This window comes from Oncorhynchus kisutch, linkage group LG5, assembly GCF_002021735.2.
Source record: "Oncorhynchus kisutch isolate 150728-3 linkage group LG5, Okis_V2, whole genome shotgun sequence".
NCBI lineage: Eukaryota > Metazoa > Chordata > Actinopteri > Salmoniformes > Salmonidae > Oncorhynchus > Oncorhynchus kisutch.
The window spans coordinates 25,047,099-25,059,802 of NC_034178.2; the positions used below are offsets into that span (position 1 = coordinate 25,047,099).

At 43.3% G+C, this 12,704-nt stretch overlaps 1 protein-coding gene and 1 long non-coding RNA gene across 2 annotated transcripts in view; both read left to right on the forward strand.

The window, feature by feature from the left end:
* The first annotated feature begins 425 nt into the window (after positions 1-425).
* On the forward strand, positions 426-888 carry LOC116374088 (uncharacterized). The gene is made up of 2 exons (XR_004209903.1): positions 426-547; positions 644-888. It is a non-coding gene; the product is annotated as an uncharacterized LOC116374088 (long non-coding RNA).
* An 11,370-nt stretch (positions 889-12,258) lies between these two features.
* The window catches only part of LOC109890136 (neurexophilin-2), a 95,273-nt gene continuing 94,827 nt past the window's right edge, over positions 12,259-12,704 (forward strand). The window contains exon 1 of the mRNA XM_020482093.2: positions 12,259-12,666. Coding sequence (XP_020337682.1) covers positions 12,613-12,666 — 54 coding nt within the window. The 5' untranslated portion in view covers positions 12,259-12,612. The remainder of the gene's footprint in view (positions 12,667-12,704) is intronic.

The window sequence follows — 12,704 nt, forward strand, 5'->3', positions numbered from 1 at the left end:
CTTCATCAACAACTACGCAGAAGAAGGGGCGGCAGGGTAGCCTAGTGGTTAAGCGTTGGACTAGTAACCGGAAGGTTGCAAGTTCAAATCCCCGAGCTGACAAGGTACAAATCTGTTGTTCTGCCCCTGAACAGGCAGAACGATGGTGTCCTGGTAATACTATTGCATTATCTTTTTTTTACCTTTATTTTACTAGGCAAGTCAGTTAAGAACAAATTCTTATTTTCAATGACGGCCTAGGAACAGTGGGTTAACTAGCTATATATAGACAGATATTTTTGAAAAGATCAGGGAGTTTTGTGACGAAGAGGCTATGGACACTTTCACATCTGGTCCTGCTACACCCTCATCCAATGTCTAATTACCTGCAGTTACTTCCCCTGCACACTCTCGCTCTCCCTCTCCCTCTCTGTGTGATTGTGTGGTTGGAGACAGGTGTGCTGGAGTCAGAGCAGATCCCTACCAGCTGCAACTCATTCCATAATCAAGACCTCTACAAATACTTAGTCCTGCCACTTCCACTCTACCAGATTGTAATCTCTGCTCGGTCAGTTCATGATTCTAGCCATTTATGATTATTCAAGATCCTGTTACTCTGCTGTGCCTGTTTCCCTGCCTGACACTGTTCATTCTCTCATTGCAGTTACCGCTCTGTCTCTGGCTCCTGTCTCCTGTTCCACATCTCACCACCCAACTACCTTGCACTGGAGTTTACTCACCACCACTTGGATTCCCCTCAGGACCTGTTTACCCTGTTCTACTCAGCTAACTCCAACCTCAGTCTCCACATCTGGTTTTCCTGCAACTCATCCGAGCTTCCCTGGATCTGCACTCCATATCTTCCTTTGTAACAATAAATATGTTGGTTCATTCATCCCCGTTTCCTCATCCGAGTCTGCTCTTGGGTTTCCCTGTGTCACTCCGCTTAACAGACATCACATGCACTGCACCAAAGTCAAGGGCAGGACAGCAACAGCCTCTCCGAATATAGATTATTGTTCATACGTGGTTCGGACGGACCAGTTCATCACTGGGGGCGAGTACTAGCTGCAGTGCCTCTATTCAAATGACTCTCTCCTAACACACACGCCATACGTTGCTGCTACTATTTTTTTATCCTGCTGCTCAGCCACTTTACTCCTGATTGTATGCACCTCATCTATCACTTATATTGTTGTTCTTCTACATACTGTATATTATATCTGTTTCTGATATTGCTATTATGCAAGTAACCATTTCGCTGTAACGTTACACCTTCTGTAGAGACCCATCCACTTAGAAAGATGTGGCCGGGGGTTATAGCCTTTCTTTCACATGACCCATCAATTTAGACAAGTGTGTCTGGGTAAGCGTAATCTAATATTTATAAAATATTTTTATCTGGACACTTTCTGTTCATCTGGTATATTTCCTTATTGTACGTTACTACTTTTAGCACTTTTGGTCTTAATCTTTACTAAACTACTCACTGTTTAGCACATGACCTCACATGTAAACCCTTAAAGAGATGGGTGGCAATTGCTGAATGGGTGTAGACAAAGGAGAGCCCTCCAGTTGACACCAACACATTCAAAGGCCATTTTCTCAAAAGTGAGGTTACAAGTTTATCAACTTTGAAAGCACAGTTACTTTCCCATTCTTCCTCAAATGCAGTGTGTGATACAGTGCCTTGAGAAAGTATTCAGCCCCCTTGAACTTTGCGACCTTTTGCCACATTTCAGGCTTCAAACATAAAGATATAAAACTGTATTTTTTTGTGAAGAATCAACAACAAGTGGGACACAATCATGAAGTGGAACGACATTTATTGGATATTTCAAACTTTTTTAACAAATCAAAAACTGAAAAATTGGGCGTGCAAAATTATTATTCCCTTCCTATAGGCAGAAACTCAAACAGGAAGTATCCGTGCTGTGGAATGCTGGTCTGACCAATAAGAATACATACTTCAATATTGTTTTGATCACAATCTTGAACATATCATGGGATATGTTCCCGGGTAGCGTCAATGAATAACATTGGCTGGAGTGTTTAAGGACATATTTAATCTCTCCCTATCCCAGTTTGCTGTCCCCACATGCTTCAAGATGTCCACCATTGTTCCTGTACCCATGAAAGCAAAGGTAACTGAACTAAATGACTATCGCCCCATAAGCACTCACTTCTGTCATCTTTAATTGCTTTGAGAGACTAGTCAAGGATCATATCATCTCTACCTTACCTGACACACTAGACCCACTTCAATTTCCTTACCACCCCCAATAGATCCACAGACGATTCAATCGCCTTTGTCTTCTGGACAAGAAGAATACCTATGTAAGAATGCTGTTCATTGACTATAGCTCAGCATTCAACACCATAGTATCCTCCAAGCTCATCATTAAGCTCGGGGCCCTGGGTGTGAACCCCGCACTGTGCAACTGGGTCTTGGACTTCCTGAGTGTAGTATGCCAGATTACCAAAAATTTAGAGACAGCCTAGAGGAATCAAGTGAGGGCCCTGGGAGTGTGGTGCCAGGAAAATAACCTCTCACTCAACGTCAACAAAGCAAAGGAGCTGATCGTGGACTTCAGGAAACAGCAGAGAGAGCACCCCCATCCAAATCGACGGGACAGCAGTGGAGAAGGTGGAAAGCTTCAAGTTCCTCAGGGTACAAATCACTGACAAACTGACATGGTCCACCCACACAGACAGTGCGGTGAAGAAGGCGCAACAGCACTGAGGAGGCCTCAGGAGGCTGAAGAAATTTGTCTTGGCACCTAAAACACTCACAAATATTTACAGATGCACAATTGAGAGCATCCTGTCGGGCTGTATCACAGCCTGGTACAGCAACTGCACCACCCACAAATGCAGGGCTCTCCAGAGGGTGCATCACCAGGGGCAAACTACCTGCCCTCCAGGACACCTACAGCACCCGATGTCACAGGAAGGCCAAAAAGATCATCAAGGACAACAACCACCCAAGCCACTACCTGTTCACCCCGCTATCATCCAGAAGGTGAGGTCAGTTCAGGTTCATCAAAGCTGGGACAGAGAGACTGAAAATCAGCTTCTATCTCAAGGCCATCAGACTGTTAAATAGCCATCAGTAGCACCTTAGAGGCTGCTGCCCTATATACATAGACTTGAAATCACTGGCAACAGGGCGGCAGGGTAGACAAGTGGTTAGAGTGTTGGACTCCTAACCGAAAGGTTGTAAGTTCAAATCCCCGAGCTGACAAGGTACAAATCTGTCCTTCTGCCACTGAACAGGCTAACCCACTGTTCCTAAGCCATCATTGAAAATAAGAGTTTGTTCTTAACTGACTTGCCTAGTTAAATATAGGTTAAATAAAGGTTGAAAAAAATCTAATACTAGTCACTTTAATAATGTTTACGTATTTTGCTTTTCTCATCTCATATGTATATATTGTATTGTATTGTATTCTACTGTATCTTAGTCTATGCCGCTAAGACATTGCTCGTCCAAATATTTATATATTCTTAATTCCATTCCTTTACTTTAAATTTGTGTGTATTGTTGTGAAATTGTTGGATATTACTGCATTGTTGGAGCTAGAAATACACGCATTTTGCTACACCCGCAATAACATCTGCTAAACATGTGTATGTGACAAATAAAATTTGATTTGATTTGATATTCTGAAGCCATTCTCCATAGTCTACATTCAAGTCTTGTGCCGATCAAATTCTAATTAAAAAGAACATCATATTTAAAGGGATTGCTTTAGATGAATTAACAGAAAAACGAATTTAACAAAAACTCCATGATCAAATTGGTAGGCTACCGAGTGGGTGTTTTCTGGGGTTGAATTAAATGTATTCAGTGCCTGCAACAGAATCATACCCGTAAACCTCATTACGTACCTCCTTCAGATAAGTCTGAATACCAACTACTGAGAAGTGCGTAGGTAATGCGTGCTTAGTCTGAATCGGCCCCTAACTACATAGGAAGGTTAGCTCCACACAACAGGGCCTTGGTCATAAGTAGTGTAAATATACTGTATAGAGAATATGGTGTCATTTGGGATACAACCTAAGCACTAGAAGGGTCAGCTCAGTGGAGACTGGTGGGGGGACTTCACTGAGCTCTGCTAACATGGTACAACCAGGGAGGAACCAGGGGGATGAGCCCCTGTTTACCGCCACACTGCACTGCAGCTCTGAGGAGCTGGATGTTTGCTTTAGGGGGTCAGAAATGTGTAGATTTACTAGTTTCTGAGTACAGACCAGTGTGAGAGTTAAGAGTTAGGACTGTGTTTGTTTGTGTGTGTGTGTGTGTGTGTGTGTGTGTGTGTGTGTGTGTGTGTGTGTGTGTGTGTGTGTGTGTGTGTGTGTGTGTGTGTGTGTGTGTGACAGCCCCACCGTTAAACAGACTTTACCATCTCAGACTCCTCCCTGGAGACCTCTTATCTGCAGGAAGGCATCTTTGAGTTGATAATCCTGCTCGTCACCTCAGCACCACGCACACACACACACACACACACACACACAAACACACACACACACACACTCCCCTCCTTGTCACTTCAGCACATCACACACAAACAGACACACACTCCCATTCAGCATCCCCCATCCCTTCTCACCCCCGCTCCCCTGCCCAGACCCCAAACGAGAGAGAGGGCTGGTACCTGTCATTGCTTATGCCTCCTGGCGGCTGAACCAGAGAGGAGGAGGGAGGAGAGGTTGTCACTGTGCCCGCATGAGAAGTCACATTTCTAAAATTCTTGTCTGTGTGATTAGCCAAACTAATTTTGTTTTATTAAGGTCGACGTGCTAGCTTAAAATGGTCAACTACAGAGGATCACCAACGTGTGACTGTCAAAAACCCTGTACAGCAGCATCATGTTCTAACAGACAGATAGAATCACATCAAATTATTCCTCTCCTCTGCGCTCCTCTCCTCCCTCGGCTGCCCATTAACAGTCATTACTCATTCTTTGAAATTCTCCCCTGCAACAAAACATTTGAATGACAACGGCATAATCCTATAACATCCCTACCAACATTTCCCTGACTAGTGCTCCGTACAGCTCCGCTCCCCTTTCCTTCCCTGGGTTCTTCAATCTCAAATCAATCAGAAGGAAAACAAACGACCTGGTTTCATATCACCACTGACTGACTGACACACACACACACACACACACACACACACACACACACACACACACACACACACACACACACACACACACACACACACACACACACACACACACACACACACACACACACACACACACACACACACACACACACTCACACACACACACACACACACACACACACACACACACACATACGGTGATGTCTGAAATAGCTCCTCACTACAGAGGGAAATGAGTGTTTCCACGGTACAAAAGGTTCCATTAGTTGTGGCTGACCTGGTGCTATTGTGACGCCTGGCCCCTGAACAGGGCACCCTGGGACGGGCTGGGAAGGGGGGGATTGGGTATATGTCCCAGATAGCACCCTATACCCTATTGAATGGCCATAGGGCTCTTAAAAGTAATGCACTATATAGGGAGGAAATAGGGTGTCATTCGGGACAAGTGAGAGGGGAGGACGGGCTCTGTGCTGTAATCCTCTGTGTACCTGGGTGGTTTATAGCTGCTCTACTGGAAGAAGACCAGAAATACTGTCTTTCCCTCTCACTAGGAATCTCGCTCTCTCTCTTTCTCGCTCTCAATCTTTCTCCCTCTCTTTCAAGCTCTCTCTCTCTCTGCTCCTCTATCTCTCTCCTCTCTCCAGATCTTTCTCCCATGCACACTTTTGCTCTGTGTGTGTGTCTTGTACACTATTTCAAATATTGTACTAGGGTAAATGGGATTCTGTAATTGAACTGATCCTACCATTGTTCCCAATGTTGTAGGAGAGAGGCATTGCTCTGTCTGTCTGTCGTGTGTGTGTGTCTGTCGTGTGTGTGTGTGTGTCTGGTGTGTGTGTCTGTCGTGTGTGTGTGTGTGTCTGTCGTGTGTGTGTGTCTGTCGTGTGTGTGTGTCTGTCGTGTGTGTGTGTGTGTGTGTGTGTGTGTGTGTGTGTGTGTGTGTGTGTGTGTGTGTGTGTGTGTGTGTGTGTGTGTGTGTGTGTGTGTGTGTGTGTGTGTGTGTGTGTGTGTGTGTGTGTGTGTGCGTGCATGCTTTTGTTGTGTGGGATGTGTAGCTGAGATAGTGTTGATGTAATTAGTGATGTGCCAGGTTGGTCTGTCCTGTCTGTGTGATTTACTGCTGCTATCTACCTGCTACTGTTGTTCCTCTCGACTTCACTGGTAGTCTACACAAAAACAAGGCACTCTAAATGCTGACTGTACTGCCTACTACTCTGGAGTCCACACTGGAGGACCACTCCGGTCCACGCTGCCACTCCAGTCCACGCTGGAAACAAGTGTTTTGTTGTATATGTTTTTTACCCAAATAAATTCAATTCACACTGGGAGTCCACACACATGCAAGACATCCTGAACACTGTATGTACCTGTTTCTAAGCAAACACAGTAAGCAGTTAACAGCTAGCACATGGCCCAATAATACAGGATTATGTCATAATTGGCCTACGATAGAGGGTTACTGAAACTGAGACAAGAGTTGGAATTGCATTCCCTTTCATCGTTCCCTTTCATCATTCTTGAATAGCTATGCAGTTTGGGAGTGGTGACTGAGGACTAAGGGGGAGGGGCTAAATTATGTGGAGATTATATAGCAAATGGTTCTCATTCTCCCCGAGCATGTTCCTTCATTAGCCCTAACCACGCAGCGCTAAGCAGCGCAGTGTGTCGTGTGGAGCAGAGAGGGACCAGAGTAGAGCAGGAGTGGCTGTACTAAGTGGTACAGAGCACATCAGCAGTTGGGTGAAATTCAACTGCCACTTTCAATGTTGATCACATATTGCAACTCGCAGCAACCCGCAACCCCGCAAGGCCGTAGTCTCGCACCGCGTCTGGGAAAGAGATGAAATGAAAGAAGAAGAGACATTTGTTTGTAATCCTACAAAGCAACACGGCAGAGAGAGATAGAATAAATAAATGCATAGTTGTATTGCAAATTGAGACTACGAGAAATGAGAAATAGGCCCAGGCCAGGGTTGCAAAACATAAATAACTCCAACTGTCATTTGGAATATAACTTTGAAGTCAAATCAGGGTTGATAGAAAAATGTTTCTGTCACTCTGTCTGTCACTACTACATTTTGAGTCTAACTTTAGTATTCCAATAGAGCTTCTCCATAGATATTTGAAGACAAATCAGGATTGATAGAAGAATTCTGTTACATAAGACTGCCACTGAAGTGTCTGTCACCGAATTGTCTGTCACTTCATCACATTATCATGGAGAGTGAAGTTGTGAAGACGTATTAGGATGATGTGAGTGATATAGCCTATTTGAGCAAATGCCTAAATTATGTTAAGTGAAGTTCATCTTCTTTTCCCTTCTGGTGCAACAAAAGGCCTCTCTACTGACTGGTATCAGTCACATGGTGACCAGTAATCGCCAAGGAGACCTGACACTGCCATATCACTTGTCTTGTCTTTACTTTTTTTTTAAATTTAAAAAATACTACCAACATTTTAGGTGCTAAAAATTTGAAAGCTTGTATTTGTTTGTTGTTTTTCTCACGGTATTGGAGGGTATGCGCTATGCAGCTGTACCATCATCTACCCTATTACAGTTTTTTACGATTGCTTACACACTAAAATTGAACTTTTCACTAAACACACTTGTATACATCAGACACAGAAGTATATCATGATGTCACTTCCTTGCAATTCCAAAGCACTGACTGTCAAATTACCACACCTATGAGCCAATCTGTTAAACACAGCCATCAGGTGCACAAACACATGATTGCTAAATTGTAGACACACCAATCAGGTTTAAGCACTATAAAAATGCAGCAGGTAGGTTCACCTGCCTTCAACCACAATGGAAGGAGTCAGAAGAAGAGTGAGTGTGAGAGGAGGAGTACACAGAGGAGGAGGAGGAGGAGAAGGAAGTAGAAGTAGAGGCAGAGGCCGAGCCAGAGGTCGAGGAAGACCTGAAGCAGGAGGAGAACGTGCACAAAGAAGAAGAGGACCAAACTTATCAAATTACATTCGTGCAACACTAGTGGACCATGTTGTGAACCATGGATTGACGCTGAGGGAGGCTGGACTGAGAGTTCAGCCAAATCTTAGCAGATATACAGTGGCATCTGTCATAAGGACTTTTCGACAGGAAAACAGGTTAAAGATCTGTCAACAGTTACAGTAATCAGCCGCTTATTATATGCACCATATCAGCACTTGTGATACCCCTTCCTGTGACATTGTACAGTAAGTTACATGTATTATTCTCTACATAGGATTGAGGGTCGGGAACGACAAGGAGGAAGGGGGCCCATATTCACGGAAGAACAAGAGCGAGAGATAATAAACATGGTTTTGGCCAATAATGCTATCAGGCTCAGAGAACTACAAGCCAACATTATCGGTGACCATGTCATTTTCAATAATGTCCATCAGGTCTCTCAGTCAACACTGGCACGCATCCTGAAAAGACATCAGGTTCAAATGAAACAACTTTATCAAGTGCCTTTTGAGCGGAATTCAGAGAGGGTCAAACGGCTGCGGCATGAGTATGTGGAGGTTTGTATTGTTCACTTTAGCACTGATGTTGCACACTGCACACATTACTTTTTTACATTGACTGTATACTAGACCTATCCTGAACTACACAATCTTGTCTTTCACTGTATTTCAGGGAGTTTTGCAGATGGATCCTGAGGAAATCCTGCATGAATTAATATATATTGATGAGGCAGGGTTCAACCTCACAAAAGCAAGAAGGAGAGGCAGAAATATCATTGGCCACAGGGCTATAATCAATGTCCCAGGGCAACGTGGGGATTAACATCACCCTTTGCGCTGCCATTTCACAGCATGGGGTTGTCCTCCGTCATGCCAAAATGGGCCCTTACAACACACCTCACATTCTCGCATTTTTGGACCGATTGCTCCACATCGTCACAAATCAAATCAAATCAAATCAAATTTATTTATATAGCCCTTCGTACATCAGCTGATATCTCAAAGTGCTGTACAGAAACCCAGCCTAAAACCCCAAACAGCAAGCAATGCAGGTGTAGAAGCACGGTGGCTAGGAAAAACTCCCTAGACTGTCACAGCAGGTAATGAAATGCACCAGATGCAATACACGGTCATCTGGGGCAATGCGTCATTCAACCGCTCTGCTTTGGTCCAGAACTGGTTTCAACACCATCCACAGTTGACAGTACTATACCTTCCACCATACTCTCCGTTTCTAAACCCTATCGAAGAGTTTTTCTCTGCATGGCGGTGGAAGGTTTACGATCTCCGGCCCCAGGCTCAGGTACCCCTCATTCAGGCCATGGGGGACGCCTGTGACCAATTCCCGCGTTGTCTTGCTAATGACGATATAGCTTGTGATGTTGATGAAATTCTCTGGCCAGATCCAGCTAGGCGAAGAGATAATGTATAGTATGTTTACTGTAGTATTTTCTGTACAATATTGTCAGGTTTTTTTCAGAATGTTTTTGTTATGTACTGTAATTGTAACCTGTACTGGATAGTATTTTACGTTTGTCTGCTTGCTGAGCTAACAGTGTTATGTAGTAGCATGAAAACTGGGACATGTTTTGTTGTGATTCTCCATGTTGACTGATTTGGGTATATAAAGAGAAATAAATGATATTTTCCTGTCTGCAGCATTGGTCTTGTGTAGTGTTTATAGTTGCACTTTCTCTGTACTTCATTTACAGTACTCTAATCACTGACAATTAGACTTGCTAAAAGTGTTTTAGGTTAGCAACAGCAGTGTGTAACTGATTCAAAAAGATTGAAGTCATATGAAATGTGTGTTTCGTATGGTAACAAAATATTATTTTTATGAAGTCGTGTATAGTTTTGACAAAAGTGTTCCATTTTGCAAATGATCTGAAGTGTTGTGCTACTTTGGTGTAGGGTGGTGCTAATTGTGTGTAGTGTTTTGACAAACCGGCCCTGTTTTCAAAATTGTGCTTAAACAATTGAAAAAAAACGAACAAATGGCATGTTTCCTTCACCAGGTGGCAGTAAAGAGCCACATTGTCAGTATGGGGAGATGCACTGGCCTTTCACGCTCCATAGTCAAGCAAGCAACAGATCCAACAAAATACACTTTTGGCCTACAATTTCAGAAATGAAATCATTTCTATCAGTCTGTCACTCCCCTCTCCATCTAAGAGTTGCTCTCCATGCACCCCTGCTCCTCCCATGCTAGCTCAAACTCTGGCCCCCACTGTCTCTGACATGGCACTCCATTCCCTTTCACAGTGCACTGCTTTTGAAAAGTAGTGCACTGTGTATGTGGTGCACTACGTATAGAAACGAGTGCCACGTCGGACGCACCCTCTTTGAGTTCATCGACATGCTGTGCACTTTGGCCAGAGGTAACCTGGCTGGGGGTTGACACATACTGCATCATGCCGTGCCGTGAGGCTGAGCCATGTTCTCCATCACAGTCACTAAGGAACAGTAGCACATAGGCCGTAAGTGCTTTACATACACCAAAGACCCTCCGTATCAATATTGTAAAATTAGAAATTGGCTTCAGGTCTGTAAGGGCCTGTGTGTGTGTGTGTGTTTGTGTGTGTGTTAACAGACAGACATGGATGGTAAAACTGCAAATAGCTTGACTGTAAATGAAGAGAGATCTGAGGTCACCATGCCCTATACCCATTGAACATTAATATTTCAAAATTGTTTACAGAGAATGGAGTTTTGAATCATCCTCTCAGGGTGATGTGGAGTTCCTTCCTGTATTTACCACAGTGTTTAAAGCAACACTACCGACTGCAAGCCGAGATACTGCTAATTTTGTATAGCCTTCTCTACACATTAGTTAATTGCGAACAAAGATAGTCAAATCTGTCCTAAAATGGAACATTTCTTGATATGTTATAGTTTTTTTTTGAAGATTGAGGTGCCAAATTGCATTTCAGAAGGTGGCAAATTTAGTTAGACAAAAAACACTTTGTTCTCCCTCTTTTTCATGAGATAACCGTACATGATCAATAACACTAGAAAGAGAAATTGAGAAAGACAGAAAGAAAGAAAGGGATGGGCTGTTGTGCATAAGACAGACAGCAGGCCAAGGTGATGGTGAACAAGGAACAACAAGGAAATAAAGGAATAACAAGGAAATAAAGGAACAACAAGGAAATAAAGGAATAACAAGGAAATAAAGGAACAACAAGGAAATAAAGGAACAACAAGGAAATAAAGGAATAACAAGGAAATAAAGGAATAACAAGGAAATAAAGGAATAACAAGGAAATAAAGGAATAACAAGGAAATAAAGGAATAACAAGGAAATAAAGGAATAAAGGTTGAAGGGACAAAAGGGAAAGAAAATTCTCTCACCTCACCTTTTCTACTCAAACTAATGATCTCATAGGAGCCTAAAGTATAAATGTTTATATGAATGTTAACATTAGCCCTACTGGCTTGCTTGCTTTATTATTTCCATGTGTAATTGTAAGTGTGTCGTTTGAATAAAAGCTATAGTTTACAGACATGTAGAGTGGCCTAGTGTCAAGCAGGACTAAGGTCTGAGATAATTAGAATATCCTGGTCTGCTGACTGCAAACATCGAGAAAACGAATGTGCACAGCCTAACAATCATCTCGGCCATAACCTCCCATGATGACTAACTAGTGTGAACCAAGATCCTCTTCCAGTATTTGGGGGGTGCAATTCAAACTAAATAAATGTGTAAATGATATAATAAAACGTTTGAAACATTAAAGGAGAACTGCACACTCTAGGAGCTCAGATGCAATAATTGAATAACCTAACCGCCATCGTTTCGACAAACATATATTTATATATTATACCCCGATGAAGACAGCTTGTCTGTCGAAACGTTGGCTGTTAGGTTATTCAATTATTGCATCTGAGCTCCTAGAGTATGCGGCTCTCCTTTAATAGTTCAAGGGTTCTTTCGCCTCCAGATTTATGCCAACTTTTACCGACAGTTCTGGGAATATATTTGTAAAAAGCACACACCAGTTCAGCTGGCTACACAAGGCTGGTATTTTGTATTTACATACAGGTGAGGGAGAAGTAAAACGGTAGGCTACCTGTCGAGTCAAGAGAGAGAGGAGAGAGAGAGAGAGAGAGAGAGAGAGAGAGAGAGAGAGAGAGAGAGAGAGAGAGAGAGAGAGAGCAAACAAACCAACGACATTTTCTCTCTAGCTTTGAGTGGAACAGAAGATGCTCTCGTGATCTTCACTCTCGTAGCCTATGCGTCCTCTTCTTGCGAAGGTGACTTTGCCTCTGCGCGCAAACTTCCCGACTTCCGTCAGCATCCATCCTTCTAAACTATGGATATGCATTACACTAACGAAACGGACCGGAGAAGCTAAGCCTGCAACTAGTTGTTCGTGTCGAAAACACTGTAAAATAGACTGATAAATACCGAAACTGATAATATCGAAACTTTTTGTGATTTTTTTTGTGTGTGCGCTCCCTGCCTGCTGTTGCTGCTGTGTGTATGTTAACCCAAGGAGGCTCGTAGTGTCAGGGTGGTCCGCAACGGAAGGTGTGCTGCGATGAAGGTACTCGGTTGGACCATTGTGATCCTCTCCCAGTGGATTTTACGAAAGGTAAGCGAGTCGGATAACGGCTGGTTAGGCTACTGAAC